The following is a 15432-nucleotide window of genomic DNA, read 5'->3' as shown; positions in this document are numbered from 1 at the left end:
CATCATTTAAACAGTTTTTAGCATCTTAGCCACAGCCATATGAGGCATTAAAACCTTAGCTTCTTCTTACTTGCAAATGTTTGCATTGTGTTGAGCACTGTAATCCATAATGAGCTTTTCAGATGACTTTTAGTATTTCTCTGAACTGCTTTGGTACTTCCTCCAAGGCAGTACCATTTGAGGACCATGCAGTTGGGTCATATTAAAAGGAAATGCTCAGGTTTGCATGACCCTGGCTTAGTTAGGAGGGTCTTTATTTATGCTACAGAGTAATTTCTCCAAAGATGCCAGTGTGGCGTCCTCTCTGCCGGTAGCCGTTAACCCACTGGAAGTGTGTGACTGCTTCTCACTCCTTTGGTGTAAGGCACCTCTTATGATTATTTCTCAGTGAAGACCTCAGGCATGGGGCACACACAGAGTGGTGTGTGTCTTTAGGGCCCCAGCACAGGATCTGTGCCTGTGCCTGTCTTCCCTCTCTTGGTGGAGATGGAAAACAGGGCTACCTCCTGAGGGCAGAGATTTCAAATTTCCTGTTCCTTCTGTACTTTGACGGCCACATGCTGAAGCCACATGAATGGCTGAGGTGCTGGGCCTGCTGGGGAATCCCAGAATGTGCAGAGACAGGAAGGATGGGAAATGGAATTCTCCTACTACCCAGCTCCTGCAAGTATGTCTTCTGAAGATATCCCCACAGCCTTCTGGGAATCTGGCTGGTCAAACATGAGTTCATGTTGTATCAATCAAGGGAATCAACTATCCCTGGTGTCTGTAAACCAGACTGTTTGGTAGCTGCGTGGTTATAGGAATAGCGAGAACTTTAATCAGAATTTTATTAGTCTGAGATTGAATAAAACAAGGACCATGAGTTCAAGGAAAGGCTGGTTGTAAGAAATAATAGTCTGTGTCAGCTGTTTTCCCTGGAAGACCCATCTGTATCAATGGAAAGGGGACTTGCTTCTTTATCTACTGTGAATGAAACCCCTTGTAAATTTTATACTAGCAGATATTCTAAAGAAGTTGCTGTGTCAGTCTAGTATTCAGATTTTTCTTAGTGCTGGAGAACATCATTTTACCATTTCAGTCTTGAAAAATGATAACTGAATTTTCAGATTTAATTATATTTTTCTAACATTTTATCATGAAAATATTCAGATACAATAAAGTGGAAAGGATTTTACAGAACATGTATTTATCCACTGCCTTGATTCTAACATTAACATTTTACTATGCTTGTCACATGATATACTGTCTACCCTCAACCAAGGGGTTGGCAAACTTTTGCTTAAAGAACCAGATATTAAATATTTCTGTCACAACTACTCAACTTCATTATTGTAGCAGGAAAGCAACCATAGACAATGCGTAAATGAAAGGGTATGGCTGTGTTCCAATAAAACATTATTTACAAAAACAGTCAGCTGTTTGCTGGCCCCTGCATTAACCCATCTTATTTTTTAGGATAATTTCAGAGTAAATTGGAGATCTCAGTATATTTCCCTTAAATACTTTAGCATGCATATCATGAACTATGGTTCAATATTTGTTTATAGCTTTTTAATGTAAAGTTTGCATATGATGAAATGCACGCATGAATTTTAAGTGTACTTAGGTTTGACAAAAGCATACACTTAGGTAATCCAAACCCCTATCAAGATGTAGAATATTGCCACCACCCCAAAAAGTTTCCTTATGCCCCTTCATGATCAATTCTTGCTCACCTCCCCCCAGAGGCAACTTCTATTTTGATTTGTTCTACCATAAATTAATTTTGCCTTCTAGAATTTCATATAAGTGGAATCATACAATATATACTCTGTTGTGAGAGATTCCTTTCACTCAGCACAATATTTTTGAGATTGTTTCTTATTGTTCAACATTCCATTTTCTTTTTTCACTTTTTGTTTTGAACTAGTTTTAGACTTATAAAGAAGTTGTAAAAATAGTAGAGTTCCCATATACCCCTCATCCAGCTTCCGCCAATGTTAGCATCTGACATAACCATAGTACAATTATCAAAACCAGGAAAATGACATTGTTACAATACCATTAGTTAAACTAAAAACCTTGTTCAAATTTCATTAGTTTTCTCACTAATTTTTTTTTCCTAGTTAATAATCCAGTCCAGAAACCCACATTGCACTTAGCTGTTATTTCTCCTTAGTCTCCTCCAATTTGCGATAGTTTGCAGTCCTTTCTAGTATTTCATGATCCTGACACTTTGAAGAGTACTGGTTAATTACGTTATAGAATATACCTCAATTTGAATTCGTCTGATGTTTCCTCATGATTGAAATGTGGTTATATATCTTTGGCCAGACTACACAGAAATTCTATTGTGTCCTTCTCAGAGCATCATATCAAGGGATCCATGATGTCAGTGTGTCATTGTTTTGGTGATGTTCGTTCATTCCCTTTTATTGCTGAGAAGTATTCCATTATATGAAAATACCAGTTTGTTTATCCATTCTTCTGACAGTGGATACCTGGTCTGTTTCTTGCTTTTAGCTCTTATGAATAATGCTCTGGACATTTTATACAAGTCTTTTTGTGAACTTTTTTTTCATTTCTCTTCAGTAAAATACCTGAGGGCAAAATTGCTGAGTCATAGGGTAGGTATATGTTTGATATTGTAAAAATCTACCAGATGTTTTTCAAAATGGTTATACCATTTTGCATTCCTTCCAACAATACATGACATTTCCAATTGTTCTGTATCCTTAACCAACATTTGATATTATCTGTCTTTTCAAATTTTAGCCATTCCAGTGAGTATATTTATTTCCATTTTTAAAAAATTTACTTCCCAAACCTTTGTTTTTAAATTTTCAAATTTACAGATAAGTCAGAGAATAGTACCATGAACATTCTTATATTCTTGACCTAGATTGACCAGTTGTTAACATTTTGCCACATTTACACTGTTTCTTGTGTGTATATGTAGGCACATATATAAGTATGTATGAACTGCTTTTAAGATTTTCCCTGTAAAGTTTTCTTTGGCTTTTTTGTTTTGTTTTCCAGTCCTGAGTCACATGTTGCTTTTGGTTGTCATGGTATGATTTTAGTCCCCTGTAACCCAGATTGCTTCCCCCATGCCTTATTCTATATCTCATGACACTGATGTTTCTGAAGAGTCCAGGCCAGAAAAAGAAGAGTTACTCAAAACATGAGGCTGCCAATGGACAGCCCACAGGCCAGATACAGCCAGGTATAGATGTGTGTGTTTGGTCTGTATTGTATGTGAAAACTTTAATTTGTTACTTGTATTTAAACATGAGATTTCGGGCAACACTGAGCTCACATTCCACATTAACGTGGATGACACATGAGTAGCAAGCCTTCCTTTTTAGTATTTGTCAGCTTATACAGTATTCAACACCCCTGGAACTATGGAACTAAAGAGGTGCTTTTTGCTGATATGTTATTTTAGCTAGCACAGTCACACTGACAGAACACTAAATCACATGGAATTATGCAGCAATAAAATTATTTCCTTGTCAGATCTTCAATCCACATTCCTCCAAAGGCAAAGTCTTTCTCTGAGTTGAAACTGGTATTTAGTGCTCCGTAACAGTAACTGATTTCCCTGACAGAGGGATGCTGGCCCTAGACTGAGACCACAGTTTTGTTAGAATTTAATAGCATTGTTTTGTTTTCATTATACTTACTGGTACAGTTACCTTCTGGTTATGGCAGGTAATATTGGTAAGTAAGTAATTGTATGTGTTGTGTATAAATGATTGTAGCAGTATTACATGTCTGGTAATAGATCCCGTTTATTGAGTACCTGTTATGTGACATATACTTTCCTTAGATTTTTCTCCTTTAGTCATAAAAGTTGATGAGCTAGAAACTATTTATTAAACCCTTTTTTGCATATGAAGAAACTGAGTCTCAGAGAGGTAAAGTGATGTGCTTGGCTAGTAGTTGTAGTTGTTATGCTGTTCCATGAGATAATCTCTGAGGCCATCTCAGCCTTTTAGCCTTGATGATCCTGTTAATATCAACACCTGGAGTAAGGTGGCATCACATGGCTTTACACCTGACATAGTAGAGCCATCAAGGCAGGTGACAGTCTTGTGGGTGTGGCTGGGAGAATAGGCACCATGATTTAGATACCTGTTTTTGCTTAAATTATAGAATGTTTTTTCAAAACAACGCTGCCTCAGAAAACTTGGCAACTGTGCTGTATATGTGGAGATGCAAAGCTGAATGGCCACAGGAAAGCATTTGTTTCAGACAGCCCTTAGGTTTCTGCTTGAATGTGGGGAATAGTCTGATGTGGGGACTTCTACCATCTACCATGTAGTCACCAACTAAGATAAGCATAGTTTTTTTCCCCCCACAAATGTAAAAGCCATCTCTTCTCCTTGTGTGTTCCCTGCAGGAACAGCTTTCTCAAGTCCTCGATGCCATGTTTGAAAGGACAGTCAAAGTTGATGAGCATGTCATTGACCAAGGAGATGATGGGGACAACTTTTATGTCATTGAACGGTAGGAGGTGGAGTTTTGCAATTGCACGGCTATACTTAATAAGATTCATGATTCAGGGCAAGTGCTTTACCCTATGCTTTGTTCAGCCCAGACAGGACTTAGGGCCACGTGAACAAGCTTCTCAAAGCTTGCCCCTCTCTGTCCACAGCCTGCCTTTCTCTATCTACTGCTGCCCTGAGTCCTCAGTACAACCCATACTTGGGTTGCCACTACCTACAATTAGGTGAAATGTGCAAGCTATGCTTTATAAACATGTTATTTGCAAGTGTTCAAGTGAATTGATTTTCTAAAGAATAACCGTAACACTTTATTGTCATCTGGATCATTCAATCCTAGCCTCATTTTACACATGAGTATACTGCCTCAACCTCCATACCTCTGGCCCCTTCTGACTCTGTTCCAGGTATAAATCATGTTGGGAGACATGAAATATGTGGGTTTGACCTGCTCGCCCTGGTGTGTCCTAACCTCTTGAGCTATTAGTATCACCTGGAGGACTCCTTCTGACCCCTCCTCAGTCCTGAAAGGAACACCCTCACCAGAGTTTAAGATCAATAAGATGTTGCTTCACCTAATATCTTCCATTAATTATTTTTCATTTTTTCTTTTGAAGTAATTTCAGAGTTATAGAAACGTTACACAAATAGTACAAAAAAATTCTTATAAACCTAGGTTCCCCAGATTAATGTTTTACCACATTAGCTTTATTGTTTGAAAGTAAGTTGCAGGTATAAGCCCTTTTACCTCTGAATACTTCAGTGTATATTTCCTAAAAATAGAATATTCTCTTACATAAGCAGAGATCAATTGTAAAAATCAGATATTAACATTTTATACAGTACTCTCATCTACTCTGCAGACCTTATTGGTTTTTTTGCAGTTGCTTTCCTGATTTTTAAGATTTTTAAGGGTCTTTTCATTTCGATCAAGTAGCTGTACTAGGTTCAGCTGGTCCCCTGTCTCGTCGAGCCTTTTGCTCGTTCAGGAAAATGTTCAAGAATGTACTATTTGGACTTCCCTGGTGGCGCAGTGGTTAAGAATCCGCCCGCAAATACAGGGGACACAGGTTCGAGCCCTGGTCCGGGAAGATCCCACATGCTGCAGAGCACCTAAGCCCGACTTAGCACCACAACTACTGAGCTTGCGCGCTAGAGCCCACGAACCACAACTACTGAGCCCGCGCACCACAACTACTGAAGCCTGCGTGCCTAGAGCCTGTGCTCTGCAACAAGAGAAGCCACCGCAACGAGAAGCCTGCGCACCGCAACAAAGAGTAGCCCCCGCTCGCCGCAACTAGAGAAAGCCCGCGCGCAGCAAAGAAGACCCAATGCAGCCAAAAATAAATAAGTAATTAATTAATTTAAAAAATAAATAAACGTTAAAAAAAAAAAAGAACGTACTCCTTGGGTAACATTTTGGCCCTTGATACTGCGACAGATGATTACAGTTAGGGTTAGGAAAGAAATGTTTTATTTAAAGAGTAAAGATGATACAAATAATGTCTTCTTAAAGACTGTTTTATCTGTTATGCTCATGCTTCCTTCATAGAATTCTGTAAGTAGTGACAGAATAATTTTTTTAAGTTATATCACCACTTCCAACAGCCACCTTTCCCCCTTGCTCTGCCGTGTGCTCCCTCACCAAGACAGATCTCCCAGTAGGTACCTGCAGTCTGGGAAATAAGCATTTACCTGCACATATCCATGGCTTATAGGTTGAAATACCTGTCTACAAAGGGAATGATTTGTTATTACACATGTAAATGAGAGGAATTATCTTTTGCGTGCAGTGAAAGTGGTTGTTAATAAATTATTAAAAAGATATTGTTCCTGACCTCAAAAAACTCATTTTCTAGTTGGAGAGACTAGAAGTAGGTAACTATTACATAGTTAAATAGATAATTATTACATAATTTGATGGTAACAACAGTGAGAAAAATATGTCCCGTTATTTGGCAGAGGACCGAAGTGAGAGAGGTTAGGAAAGACTGTTTTGTGGCTTCCTGAAATTATTTGTGTTGTTCCCAAAATTAAGTTGCTAGTGTCTCCTGGAAGAGAGACTAAAAACACGTAAGTGAATTTACCCTGAGTTCCATGTATTCCACTCGTGTCCTTGTTACTTTTGCCTTGTCCACCAGGTCAAATACAGATTAGCTTACCTATTCAGTGGTGAGCTACCTTGAGAGCAGGGTTGGTACTGTGTACCTGATATTTGAGTGATTGGCTTTATTCTTTGCTTCTTGTGTAACATATGATACCTAGTGATTTTTATCAGACAAGTGGAGGCTCTTTGTAGGAAACTTAGGGGAAAAACAAAACAAAACAGGAAAGTAATTTAGCCCTGATTTCATCCCCAGAGTATATCCTTCTTTTCTTTTTTTTCCTATGCTTTACTGTTAGGTCAGATCCATTACCCCAAATTTGGTTCAGATATTGAGACTAATCATACCACACACACAGCTAAGAGGGTATGAAAAGATTTATCATTCACATAATGAGGCTTTTAAGGGAGAACAGGCCAGGTTTCCAAGAGGTCCAAAAATGACTTAAGACAGCAGGGAGGGGTGACTGGCTTGGCGTTTCACGGTGGTTAGAGGGTGGGGCTGAGGTCAGAGTACTCTTATATATGGGCAGGCTCTAGTTTTGTTTGAATATCCCATCAGTGCCAAATAAGGGAGCACCCAGGTTTTCTTCTCAGCTTTCCCAGATGTGAGACAGAAGAGGAAGAAGGATTGGGAGTGGTCGGGCTTGAAAGCTGTTAACAAACATGTAAAATGTAGTCAACTCTTTATTACATTTATATGTATACTTTTTATGTTGGGCCATATACATTGACTTGATTTTTAAAATCTATTTGAAGTAGTTTGCCATGGGATACAGTATTATTCTATGTCATGATTTATATTGACTGCATAATATGAATATAGACATATACTTGACCTATCCCCTATTGTTAGCAGATTAAATTGTGGTTTTTGCTCTTATAAATATTACCTGGTGAGCATCCCTGCAGTTAAATATTTTCCAATATCTCTGATTATCTCCTTCAGAATGCCTAGAAATGGAATTGCTATGTCAAAGGGTCTCTTTAAGGAATTTGTTATGTTGTTAATTGTCTTTCAGAAACTTTAAAACATTTACATTTGCTTCAGTGGTGTATTGAGAGTGCCTATTTCTCCAAATGTTTGTCCATTCTGAATATTTTTCTTTAGCAATCATTAACAATCAATAGATAGAGAATTGCATCATTTTCTTTTTATTTTAATCAGTTCTACATCCTAGTTTTCAACAGACTACAAAAGAAAACCCATACAATCATTTCAATACCTGCAGGAAAAGCATTTGACAAAACTCAACACCTTTCCATGATAAAAACTCTCAGCAAACTAGGAATAGAAGGGACTTTTCTCCAACCTGATTAAAGGCATTTATTAAAAAAAAAAAAACCTATAGCTAACCTCATACTTAATGGTGAAAGACTGAATGTTTTCCCTTTAAGATGGAGCACCAGACAAGCATGTCTCCTCTCACCACTTCAATGCAATATTATACTGTAGGTCCTAACCAACGCAATAAAGCAAAGAAAAAAGAAGGAAACGAAAAAGATGGAGTGAGGAGAGAAGGACTGACGGGAAGAAGGGCATACAGATTGGAAAGGAAGAAATAAAGCTGTCTTTGTTTGCAGATGACATGATCCTCTAGAAAATGCCGAGTTCACTCATTAAAACTAATAAATGAAAAAAAAAAAAAAACTAATAAATGAGTTTAACAAAGTCACAGAATACAAAGTCAAAATGCAAAAATCTATTATATTTCTATATACTAGCAAAAATCTGTTGGAATTCCGCAATAACAACAACCTTCTATTCATGTACACCTGCCCATTATAAGTAAAATTGTTTCTTGTTCTATTTCCAGGGGAACCTATGATATTTTAGTAACAAAAGATAATCAAACCCGCTGTGTTGGTCAGTATGACAACCATGGCAGTTTTGGAGAACTAGCTCTGATGTACAACACCCCGAGAGCTGCTACCATTGTCGCCACTTCAGAAGGCTCCCTTTGGGGACTGGTGAGTTAGAGAAATGGTTCTCCTTGCATAGCATGGTATTAATTCCCCTTACTTCTTGGTCTCTGTCCTTGGGCTGTTGGTTCACACTATATTTTATAGCCAATTATCTGAAAGACATTGTGGAAGGTTTTGTACCAATGTGTTTTTCCGTTTCTCTGAAGTGATTTATCAACAAACCATTTATTCCAAATTACAGAGAAAAGACTTGGTCTTGTGACCTTGCAGTTGTGTCAGCTCTTACTACATTTTCCATTTATGTTTTTATCAGGCAAGTAGAGAGAGGGGGGATAACTCTGTACAAGAGACAGCCTAGAAAAATAAGTGTCATTGAAAGCTCTGCCAACCATGTTTTCCATCTCTATCTATCCTAGGACTAACTTTTCTCTGTGTTTGGCCATCTATTTATTCATTGGTCCATGCCAATATTCAGTAGATTTAGATGACTAGAAAGGCTGATAGCCATATTCTGGGAAACAGAACTTTACTAGGATGTCTTAGGCACAGTACTGCTATGATCCTATCCTCTATTATACATGACCCACCTTGCTTCCTTCATTATCAAGCCTTCAAAATATATAATTCTCTTCCTTCTTAAACAAAACAATCATCCTCTTGTACAGATTCCAAATTTCACTTTTAAAATGTTCACATCTATGATAATTTGTTTCCATTTATCCTACAAGCAGAATTAAATATATACCTTGGAATTATCAACATATTTCCTCAAATAAAATCACATTTTAAAGACATACTAGAACACTTTATTGTGCTATACTAATGTAGAATTAAGAATGCCCCTGAGGCAGGACAGGAATAAAGACGCAGACGTAGAGAATGGACTTGAAGACACGGGGAGGGGGAAGGGTAAGCTGGGATGAAGTGAGAGAGTGGCATGGACTTACATATACTACCAAATGTAAAATAGATCGCTAGTGGGAAGCAGCCGCATAGCACAGGGAGATCAGCTCGGTGCTTTGTGACCACCTAGAGGGGTGGGATAGGGAGGGTGGGAGGGAGACGCAAGAGGGAGGAGATATGGGGATATATGTATATGTACAGCTGATTCACTTTGTTATAAAGCAGAAACTAACACACCATTGTAAAGCAATTATACTCCAATAAAGATGTTAAAAAAAGAATGCCCGTGAGAGAGACTTCCCTGGCGGTCCAGTGGTTAAGACTCCTCGCTTCCAAAACAGGGGACTTAGGTTCAATCCCTGGTCAGGGAACTAGGGTCCCACATGTGGTGCGGCCCACAAAAAAAAAAAAAAAAAAAGATTGCCCCTGAGAGATGAGAGATACATTGGCTTAAGAATACATCACACACTTGGGAAGCCAGTGCTTAAAATACTCAAGGTAGATCAATAAATAATGGGGGAAAATAAACTCAGTTTTAAAATACATTAATGCCAACTTCTGGTCCAGGCCAAGATGGAATAGCCCCATTCCTCACTAGTCTTCCCTCTTAAAACTAGAAAACTCTGGATATCTTACTACAAACAAGCATAGGAGACCCTGAAAGATGGAAAGGAGAAGGTGGACTGGCTAGGAACTAGGGATTTCATGAATTAAGGAAGGACATAACAGTGAGTTTGCCAGGTTTTCTTATTAATTCCCATATATCCCAGATAGGGTGCTGGAAAAACCTACAACCCAGATCTACCAACAGGTACACATAAAAACAGCCCCAAGAAAAGTCTGCTCCCTTTAGCCAAAGGACAAGGAAAAGGACAGCTTGGCAGAATAGAAAACCTTCTTTAATAATACCACCCTATTCCTGCCAAATACCAAAGGAAAAACTGCTTCTACCTCCCCACACTGTCACTGGGGCCAGCAGGAAACTGGACTTCCAACCTCATCCAGCAGCAAAGAGGCAAAATGAGGTGATGTGTGGTGTTACTAGTTGGCACTCCACTTCCCCTGCCAGACTAGTGTCAGTAGAGTCCAGAGGGGAGCTGAACATGCACTCCCACACATACGGGCACCCTATATATAGACAGGGTGACTGCCTGCCAAAAAAGAAGATGAAATTGGATACAGTTTTACAACATAATACCCAAAATGTCCAGGATACAATAGAAAATCACTTGTTAGACCAAGAACAAAGAAATTCTCAATCTGAATTAGAAAAGGCAATCAAAAGATGTCAATACCAAGGTGACACAGATATTGGAATTAGCTGACAATGATTTTAAAGCAGCCATCATAAAAATCCTTCAACAAACAATTATGAACACACTAGAAACAAAGGGAAAAAAATAGAAGGTCTCAGTGGAGAAATAGAAGACAGAAAGAAGATCCAAATGGAAATTTTAGAACTGGAAAATACAGTAACCAAAATAAAAACTCACTAGATGGGCTCAATAGCAGAATGAATATAAGGGAGGAAAGAATCAGTGAACTTGAAGATAGAACAATAGAAATTACCCAGTCTGAACAACAGAAAGAAAATAGACTGAAATGAACAGAGCCTGTGGAATAATAACAAAAGATACAGTATTTGTGTCATCAGAGTCCCAGAAGGAGAGGAGAAAGAATATAGAGCTAAAAAATTATTCAAGGAAATAATAGTTGGAAAATTCCCAAATTTGGTGAAAGATAATAAACCTACAGATTCAAGAAGCTGAGTGAACTTCAAATTAGATAAACCCAAAGAAATCTATGCCAGAACACATCAGAATCAAACTTTAGAAAACTTAAGACAGGAAAAAATTTGAAAGCAACTAGAGAGAAACAACGCTTTACCTACAGAGGAAAAACAATTTGAATGACACCAGATTTCCTATCCATGAAGGCCAGAAGGAAGTAGCACAGCATTTTGCAATTGCTGAAAGAAAAGAACTGTCAACTCAGAATTCTATACCTAGTGAGAATATCCTTCAGGAATGAAGATATTCTCAGATAAAACAAAACTGAGACTTTGTCACCTGCAGAAGTGATAAAAGAAAGAAATTTGGAACATCAAGAATGGAGAAAGAATAACATCGAGTAAACATATGGATAGGCATAAAAGTCTATCCTCCTCTTGAGTTTTCTAAAATAGGTTAGATGCTTGAAGCAAAATTATAACATTGTCTTACGTGGTTCTTAATGTATATAGAGGAAATATTTAAGACAATTATATTCTAAAGGGGAAGGAAAGGGGCCTAAATGGAAGTTAAACTTCTACACTTTACTCAAACTACTAAAATGTTGACACCAGTAGACCATGATAAGTTACATATATAAATATAATACATAGAGCAACCACTAAAGTAATCTGTACAAAGAGATACACTCAAATGCTCTATAAATCCATTCAGGTAACCTGCAGGAAGGCAAGAAAAGTGAAACAGAAGAACAGGAAACAGGGAAGAACAGAAAACATTGAATAAAATGGTAGACGTAAGCCCTAGTATATGAATAATTACTATAAATATAGATGATCTAAATATACCAACTGAACTTACTTACAAAGCAGAAGTAGAGTCATGAATGTAGAAAACAAACTTATGGTTACCAGGGGATAAGCAGGGGGGAGGGATAAATTGGGAGATTGAGACTGACATATACACATTATGGGAAAAGAATCTCAAAGAGTGTTTATATGTATAACTGATTCACTTTGCTGTACACCTGAAACTAACACAACATTGTAAATCAACTATACTCCAATAAAAAAACTTTTTTAAAAGCTGTTATGCCAAGTTAATTCAGTCTAACTAATTAGAGGGCAGGAAGTTCTTTAAATTATTGTATGTGCTGTCTGAGAAACACACTTGAATATAGCTACAGATTTCATTAATTGCAGTTCATTATTTTCCAGGTTAGTTACTAAACTTGCATCAGAAGGTCAAAGACAGCAATTTTGTCAGCTGCCACTTCTCTCAGTGCTGTATCTTTTTGCATTTCTGGAACTCAGACAGAAATTGATTACAAACAAAAATCTCCATAAAAATGAGAAACATAAGTCTTTATGAATATGTTCAAGCCAAATGATTTTGTAAAGTGTAAGAATCTTTGTTTTTAAGGACTTCCTTATAATCTTTATTTTCGGACTTCCCCGGTGGCACAGTGGTTAAGAATCTGCCTGCCAATGCAGGGGACCCAGGTTCGATCCCTGGTCTGGGAAGATCCCACATGCCACAGAGCAACTAAGCCCGTGTGCCACAACTACTGAACCTGTGCTCTAGAGCCCGCGAGCCACAACTACTGAAGCCCGCATGCCCTAGAGCCTGCGTACTGCAACTACTGAGCCCATGTGCCACAACTACTGAAGCCTGTGTGCTGTAGGGCCCGCGTGCTGCAACTACTGAAGCCCACGCGCCTAGAGCCCGTGCTCCACAACAAGAGAAGCCACTGCAATGAGAAGCCCACGCACCGCAACGAAGAGTAGCCCCCACTCACTGCAACTAGAGAAGGCCTGTGCACAGCAGCTAAGGCCCGACGCAGCCAAAAATAAATAATTTTTTAAAAAAGAAAGTAAAAGTATAGTAATAAATATACTATGCAAACATTAACCAGAAGAAAGCAGGAGAACTTATAATATATCAGATAAGTAGACTTCACAGCAAAGAAAATTACCAGAGACAAAGAGGAACATTACATAATAATGAAAGAGTTAATCTACCAAGAAGACACAGAAACCCTAAATATGTATATACCAAACAACAGAGCTTCAAAATATGTAAAGCAAAAACTGATAGAACTGAAAGAAGAAATAGACAAATCCACAGTTACATGTGCAGACTTCAACACCCCTTTCTCAACAATTGATAGGACAACTAGACGAAAAATTGGGAAGGATACAGAACTTAACATCACCATCGACCAAAAGGATCAAATTGAAATTTATAGGACACTTCACACAACAACAGAGAATACACATTCTTTTCCAGCCCACAAATGTTCACTGAGATAGACTACATGTATCCTGGGATATAAAATAAAACTTAACAATTTTAAAAGAATTGAAATCAGACAGTGTGTTCTCTGACCACAATGGAATGAAACCAGAAATCAGTAACAGAAAGATAACAGGAAAATCTCCAAACACTTGGAAATCAACCCATTCCTAAGTAATCTAAAAGTCAAAGAGAAAGTCTCAATAGAAATTTATTAAAAATGAACTGTAAAACTGCTTGCCTTAGACTTCCCTGGTGGCACAGTGGTTAAAAATCCGCCTGCCAATGCAGGGGACATGGGTTCGAGCCCTAGTCTGGGAAGATCCCACATGCCGTGGAGCAACTAAGCCCATGAGTCACAACTACTGAGCCCACATGCCACAACTACTGAACCCATGTGCCACAACTACTGAAGCCCACGCACCTAGAGTCTGTGCTCCACCAAGAGAAGCCACTGCAATGAGAAACCTGTGCACTGTAATGAAGAGTAGCCCCTGCTCGCCACAACTAGAGAAAGCCTGCACACAGCAACAAAGACCCAATGCAGCAAAAAGTAATAATAATAATTAATTTTAAAAAACAACTGCTTGCCTTGTGGTTTGGATATGAGAATTAAATAGAAGCACATCCGAGAAGCAGTTTCCTCGGTGCCTGCACAAGGTAGGGTACTACAGAGTGGTGGCACCTGCTTTCCTTGGTTGTGGTAGCCAAAAAAAAAATAAGTGTATTTTATTCACCCTTCCATTCCTGAAACTCCCTCTCCTGAGATCCCTGCCCTGCCTTCCTAGTTCCTAGCCTTATTCTTTGCAGTCTTTTCTTTCTCTCCCTGCTATCTTAAGTGAGATTCATCTCCCTGCTGCCTTACGTGACCTATTTAGATGCCCTTTTCTCCTGCGTTATTCACCTGCTTTATAGCCCAAACCCTTTCAAAGCTTCAGTACCGCCTTCAGGAAAGTGACTCCCAGAGGGTCCTCTATAGCCTGACTTTTTACTTGTGCCTTCCAAGGCCTTTGGAAATGCCTTCTGAGGCTAAAGCAGGGAGGACCTGGTGTTGCCACTGAGTTTCTCAAATTGGATTCTATATTCCTTCTCTTACTGGGGGCAGCTGCCACCATGACCACTACACTTAGTCTCTGCTCCCACTCTGTCTTGCTTGCATGAAAGGGAGTAGAAACTTTCTTTTTTTTTTCTTAATATATATTTATTTATTTGGCTGCACCAGGTCTTAGTTGCAGCACTTGGGATCTACGTTGCGGCGTGTGGGATCTTTTAGTTGCGGTATGTGGGATCTTTTAGTTGCAGCATGTGGGATCTAGTTCCCTGACCAGGGATTGAACCCAGGCCCCCTGCGGAGCGCGGAGTCTTTTTTTTTTTTTTTTTTTTAAATTATAAATTTATTGATTTATTTTTGGCTATATTGGGTCTTCATTGCTGCACCCGGGCTTTCTCTAGTTGTGGCGAGCAGGTGCCACTCTGTTGTGGTGCGTGGGCTTCTCATTGCGGTGGCTTCTCTTGTTGTGGAGCACAGGCTCTAGGCGCGTGGGCTTCAGTAGTTGTGGCATGCGGGCTCAGTAGTTGTGGCTCACGGGCTCCAGAGCACAGGCTCAGTAGTTGTGGCGTACGGGCTTAGTTGCTCCGCAGCATGTAGGATCTTCCCGGACCAGGGCTCGAACCTGTGTCCCCTGCATTGGCAGGTGGATTCTTAACCACTGTGCCACCAGGGAAGTCCCAGTAGAAACTTTCTGCAGTCAAAGGAAAGGGTAGTATTCTTTTTCTCTTTTGAACTTCAGGGCTATTTGCTTGACGCTGAACACTTGCTGCCTGAGGGAGCTACCATTTCACAGTAGGAGTTTCCTCTTCACGGCTCCATTGGAAGCTCCCTGAAAGCTGGGTTGCTGTCTGGTGTTTTTTTATACCCTCCACAGTCATAGGAACTGGACTTGCACAGCCTGAGAGCTCTGGGAAGTGCAAAAGCATGCGTAGA

General features: G+C 39.2%; 1 protein-coding gene across 1 annotated transcript in view; it reads left to right on the top strand.

Annotated features, from left to right (window-relative positions):
- Positions 1-15432, top strand: part of PRKAR2A (protein kinase cAMP-dependent type II regulatory subunit alpha) — an 83319-nt gene that overhangs the window by 53994 nt on the left and 13893 nt on the right. Inside the window, exons 5-6 of the mRNA XM_059939585.1 lie at positions 4388-4494; positions 8412-8565. Coding sequence (XP_059795568.1) covers positions 4388-4494; positions 8412-8565 — 261 coding nt within the window. The remainder of the gene's footprint in view (positions 1-4387; positions 4495-8411; positions 8566-15432) is intronic.

This window comes from Balaenoptera ricei, chromosome 11, assembly GCF_028023285.1.
Source record: "Balaenoptera ricei isolate mBalRic1 chromosome 11, mBalRic1.hap2, whole genome shotgun sequence".
In the NCBI taxonomy this organism is placed as follows: Eukaryota; Metazoa; Chordata; class Mammalia; order Artiodactyla; family Balaenopteridae; genus Balaenoptera; species Balaenoptera ricei.
The sequence above is the reverse complement of the archived record's forward strand: the minus strand, read 5'-3'. Positions and strand labels throughout refer to the sequence as shown.